The sequence below is a fragment of the Nematolebias whitei genome, chromosome 9 (assembly GCF_014905685.2).
Source record: "Nematolebias whitei isolate Nwh7 chromosome 9, NemWhi1, whole genome shotgun sequence".
Taxonomy (NCBI): Eukaryota; Metazoa; Chordata; class Actinopteri; order Cyprinodontiformes; family Rivulidae; genus Nematolebias; species Nematolebias whitei.
The window spans coordinates 17,798,071-17,804,194 of NC_056506.1; the positions used below are offsets into that span (position 1 = coordinate 17,798,071).

The 6,124-nt window shown below is 38.9% G+C and overlaps 1 protein-coding gene across 1 annotated transcript in view; it reads right to left on the reverse strand.

Moving 5' to 3' along the window:
- The window catches only part of LOC119414974 (angiopoietin-related protein 1), a 26,298-nt gene that overhangs the window by 10,183 nt on the left and 9,991 nt on the right, over nt 1-6,124 (reverse strand). The window contains exon 2 of the mRNA XM_037682095.1: nt 5,181-6,009. Within this exon, the coding sequence (XP_037538023.1) occupies nt 5,181-5,982 (802 nt within the window). The 5' untranslated portion in view covers nt 5,983-6,009. The remainder of the gene's footprint in view (nt 1-5,180; nt 6,010-6,124) is intronic.

Here is a 6,124-nt window from a genome sequence, read left to right on the forward strand (position 1 = left end):
CATTCTGAGTTTGTGTGTGGGATCCTCTGCCATCAGATCTCTGACAGGATGGATGGATGGATGGATCTTGGGGGCCAGATAAGATGTCAACAAAGGCCACATTTGGCCCCCGGGTCTTGAGTTTGACACGTGTGACCTAGACAATAAACTGGACTGGACAGCTAACACCAACACCCTCTACAAGAAAGGACAGAGTCGCCTTTTTCTTCTTAGGAGACTCAGATCCTTTAACATCTGCAGGACCATGCTGCAGATGTTTTACCAGTCAGTGGTCTCCAGCATCTTCTTCTATACTGTGGTGTGCTGGAGCAGCAGGGTGAAGAAAGTTGATGCCAACAGACTCAATAAACTCATCAAGAGAGTTGGTTCAGTTCTGGGAGTGGACCTGCAGTCTCTGACAGAGGTGTCTGAGCAGAGGATGTTGAGGAAACTGCTCCAGATCCTGAACATCACGTCACACCCCCTGCATGACACCCTGGACTCTTACTGCAGCACCTTCAGTCGTAGACTGAGACCACCGAGGTGCTCCACAGAACAACACAGGAAGTCCTTCAAACTTTTCAACTCCTCCCCTTCTTACACATAGAACAATAAAATTAATCCTGTACTACAATAAACTCTTTAATGTTTCTGTCTGCACCTGTTTAGATCTTAATTGTTGGTATTTTTATATTCTCTGTTATTTTTTATATCTTGTGTGATTCCATGTGTATGTTCCTTTGTACTGAAACTCTGGCACAACAACTTCCTGTGGTATCAATAAAGTTCTGTCTTGTCTTATCTTATTACTGTATTCATTTGATTTATTATTTCAGTTCTGTCACAATGTCTGATTCTGTTCTCCACAGAAAAACTTCCACTCCTGGAACGTTTTTCATCTTTGGCAAACATGGCAGAAGATAACGCTTATTGTTTTTGTTGTAATAATGGATATGAATTGAAGAGTAGACAGCACTAGCTTCAGTCAGAAATATTAACTGTGCAGTTAAGAAGCATCAAAGGAGAAGGGGAGTCCTGTGTGATAACAGCTTTGGAGAAGAACGTTGAAACAATTTTGTGCAGCACGTGCACACTTCAGAACATTTCAGAAAGTTCCTATTTAACACAAAATCTGAGGATTTAAAAAGTAGACTGTGGGACGTCAAGACTAGATCCTGGATGGAAACAAACAAACAATCATCAACAAACTAAGAAAGTTCTGTGTTTAACTCGGACTGTCCTACAGTTATCCTGATGTCTCCAGGTTGTTCCGTCTACAAGACTTTTTTTTTTTTAAATGCCTCTTTCTAGAGCCTAAAATAGTTTCTGGGTAAATGTACAGTGTATGGGAATAAACAAGCTGACTATATGTGAAAGGGTGAGTGTGGCTCGTACTGTAAAGCTCTTTGAGTATTCAACGAGAAGACTCAAAGCAACCCTTTTACTATTTATCACGTGTCTGCTGTAGATGTGCACACTTATTTACTCTGACATGTACATGAAGTCAGTTTAATAAAAACGATTTTCTTTGATTTTAGGTTAAAAAACTAAAAATAGACCGTATATGAGCAGTGTGGGTAAGTTGATCTAAAGAGCAAACTGCCACAGACTGGTTCATGTAATGTTTATGGAATGTAATTAATGCAAAGAAATCTGTATTTTTTTTATTAATAAAAAGTACTTTAGTTTTAAGATGGGGTAGCAGCCTGGGCTTAGTCCACAGCTCAAATAGTGGAACAGGTTTGCAAAGGATCATTTGAATACAAAGCTGTCCTAAAATCCTTCACACTTTATTTTTCTTGGGCAAAGCCATCTCCATTAGTCAGGAAACTGTTGATGAGCAAATTCCAGCTGGTCAGGTTTTATATATATTTAGTTTTTCTCCAAGTTCCCTGGCTCATTTCAGACATCATGGAAATATGACATTTGTATTTCCATCCTGGCTTGTGTTCGTTGTGTTGAGTTCCTGCTGATTTAACAAACCTTAAACCTTTAAAATGAGGCCACTGGCACATCTGCAGCTGGAATCAAAGTCAAGCAGTGTTATGTTGTTACGGCTGGTCTGCAAAATTAAGGCTGTTCTACATTGTACCACAACTACTGTTTCACAGAATTGAGGAATAAATCAAAAGAAATTGATTGTCAGACTGATTTCTGGATCATTCAGTCACTTATTGAGGGTGCCTATGCAAAAAGTATTAAGTCTTCTTAAGACTTCATAAACACAGATTTATCTACGTGGATTATTGAGCATGCATCAGGATATATTCTTAATATTTCATACTTCATACTTCATAAACACATATTTATCTACGTGGATTATTGAGCATGCATCAGGATATATTCTTAAGACGACTCCCTTCAAAGTTTTGTGTCTCGTACAGCTTTGAAACTACACACAGATTAAACATGAAAGGCTGTGGCTTGATGGGGAATTTGACTTTTTGTAGTGGGATGCCTCCAAATGTAGACAAAGTTTGGAAAAAAAAAAAAAGCATTATGAAGATTAATGGACTTTTGGCAGAACACATGAGAAAACCCAGCTTGTTCTGGAGCTCTACAGCTCACAGACTTCACAGCAGAAACACCCTTCAAAGTTTTGAAAGGTCATAGAAAGATGGATTTGACATAATTGAATGGTCATTTTAATGCTTTTTTTTTCTACACAATCTCAGTTTAGGGGTAGCTAAGTGATCAGTACTGTGGTCTCCTAAACTTGCAGCTGCAGGTTCGAGCCCAGGCTGTGTCAGGAAGGTCATCTAGTTCAAAACAATTATCAGGACAAGTTCACTCTCTGTGGCTGAAACCACACTTCCACAGTTGTAGGTTTAGGAAGATACTTTGGCCTTCGTTCATCCAACGTCTCTCATTGATATACTGTAGAAACTCCTCTGTACAGCTTGCTTGTAGGAAATATGAGAAGTTTAAAAAGACCCCCAAATTTTTTAAGCACGACTATAAGAGTATTCAAGGATATTTAAGATCCAACTTGGAGATTTTGCACATCAACTGTTAGTTTGAGGCTTATTTTTCAGTCTGCATTTTAGTACGTTTCATTAGCTTGGCAGTCAGGGAGTGGCAGACACAGGTACATGGTCTTCATGATGATAATGGGAGCAGCATAAGTATTTGTTTTCACCATGGTTCTCTTTACACTTTTCTATCCACCTTATTCCTGGGGACTCTACTGTATAAATGCTTATAGATACAACTTCCTGTCAGACAGGAAGTAGCAGCAAGCATTGGTTAACCATGGTAGCAGAGCACGGACCGCAGTTTATTTGAAAGTAATTTGCATCAGTTTATCTGATAAAACAGTTTTTGTTTTGTTCACATTTATTTAACAACCATAAAGTTTACTAAAACAGCTGTGCTGAGTTCAGGTACCTGTTTAGTTCACAGCTGCAGGAACAACCAGACCAAACTAAATCAGTGGCTACAACATATGGGGAGCCATTTGTAAAGTTACACAGTCAAAAATTAACAGCAATATTTTGATTTATTTAGCCTTTCGTAAGAAATAAAGGTTTTTTTTTTCAGTTATATTTTCACCATGTTATTCATACTTTTATAAATGTCATAGTTCCAAACTAATTATTTAATTTGCAAGCTAAATATTTAGTTTACAAATTAAATACTTAACTTGCAAGTTAAATAATTAGCAAGCTTAATATTTCATTCCACACTAAATATTTAGTTTGCAAAGTAAATGTTTATGTACAAGCTAACTGTTTAATTTACAAACAAAATATTTAACTTGCAAGTTAAATATTTAACTAGCAAGCTAAAGATTTAGCTAGCAAAGTTAAATATTTAAGTCTGAGCTAAACATTTAGTTAGCTAAATATTTATTTTGGAAATTAAATGTGTAAGTTGGAAAATAAATATTGAAGTCCAAGTATCACCCAGTGAGACCCAGTATACTGGGTAATTCACCCAGGATTTAGTTAGTAAATTAAATGTTTGTTTTGGAAATTAAATATTTAGCTTGGAAATTAAATGTTTAGTTTTGAAAATAAATATTTAGCTTGGAAATTAAATGTTTAAATTACACCTAAATATTTAGTTCACTAACAAAATATTTAACTTGCAAGTTATATATTTAGCTTGTAAATTAAATATTTAGTTTGGAACTATGACATATATGAATAACATGGCGAAAATATGACTTTGAAAAAAAACCTAGTTTTTGTTCTTATGAACCAAAATGTTGCTGTAAATTTTTGACTGTGTAACTTTACAAACGGCACCCCATAACAACACAGTTTGAACAAGGATCCAAAACAAACAGAGTGTTCCAGTGAAAAGAGCTATAGTTTCATCTTCTACCTACAGATGAGGAAATAAGAAGAATGTGGCTGAAAAATGTGAACTTGAAGAGACCACCCAAAACTCTGCATGTGCTCATTTCACTTTGTTGACAAACGGCCGACGGAGGAAAACCTGCATCCTACTTTGTGTCTGAACTACAATAAACCACCGGAGAAGAGACGCTGGATCCTCAGAAGGATTGAAAACAGTGACGAGAACATCAGGTCTGATTTCAAGTGTATGGAGGACACAGCTTTATAATATTTGTTCATCTTCAGTTTTAAGATTTTCTCTGTAATGAACCCAAGCTCAGTCAGTGATGGAGGACTTTAATGCTTTGTCTGGACTCTCTGTCTGATTTAAGGTCAATAAGATTGTGTCCCACCTCTTTTAACAAAACACCACCGACTTTATTACTGTAGATACTGACACCTCAGATCTTTTCAGGTTGTTCATCGCTTCACTGTCAGAAGAACTGAGTCAATGAAGAAGCTAAATATGTTAGTAGATGTTCTCTGCAGCCACTTCTTCAGCTCGTCCTCCATCCCTCGTCCTCAGCAGGTATGATTACATCGTCCTGTTTGAGCTCTGACAGGTGGTGTTCCTACATGTTTAAATTAAATCCACAACGCTTGGAGAAACTACATTAGCTCGTACTGTTCACACATAAACAAACACCGGTTTTGGTCTGCAGCGCAAGTTGTGCCTATAATTTGTGCAAAGCATCATGGGGGTTAAGAATAAGGGCAATAGTCCCTACATTCATAATGTAGGCCCGCTATCTTCAGTTACATTAATTGAAAGTTCTTTTGGAGTTTGGGGCAGTAGCTGCCTAGCCACCCTTTAAGATTTCATAATTTCTTCTATTTAGATTTTTGTTGTTTACTCACCCTTTGTACTAAAGTTTCTCTCAGGAGTCTTTTGTACCTCTAGGGTACTGCTTGTTGATGATGGCCCAGAGCGAGAGCCCCTTTCCAAGGCAAACCCTCTAGTGTTGCGACTCTGGATCTCGTTGGTGAAACGTGGCACGCTGACTGGAATGTTCTCAGGCACCACTTGCACCAGAGGAGGTCCCAGGGGTGGTTGCTCATGCCTGCCGCTGTATATCTGCATACAACGCTCCTCCAGTGCTCCAATCAGCACTGACTGATTGTTCACAACTGCAGACAGGGCTCCATATTTGGCCTCTAGTTCCCTGTAGCGAGAGGCCAAGCGCAGTGACTCGGTGGTGGCATTCAGGATGCGTGTCTCCAGCTGAGCCAGCTCCAGAGAGTTGTCCCTTTTCCTTATGATCTCATGGAGGAGCTGCATGTAGAGCTGCGTCACTCTAGAGTTCATGTTTCTGCTCTCTTTCCTCAGCAGCTTCATCTCGTTCACCAAGTTACCATCCACATCTACCACCAGCTTCAAAGTTTCCATCTCCCGACGCTGCTTTGACAGAAGATCACGGACCGATGCTACATCCAGGCGTGTCACCCGGTCTTTGTCGGTGGAGTGGCCACGGGCTGCACAGATAGGACCTGTGATCTTTTGCTCAGGAACCAGAAAGGTGTAGGAGCATTTCTTGTTTTCTTCTTTGGCCTCTGGAGCTCTTCGTATTCGAGAGAGGATGGAATTCTTGGTCAAGGCTTGGTTGTTGGTCCAAAGAGACAAAGAAAACATCATTAAAAGGCTCCATGTGTCCAGACCCATGATTGTACGGTCAAACAAGGTAGAGCTCTGTAAGAGGAGCAGATAAAGAGAATGTTGGTCATATTTCTTTATTTTACCCGAACAAAACATGTAGTTTATTTGTAGTTCTTTGTAGTCGTGACCTGAAAGTCTTTTTTTTTTT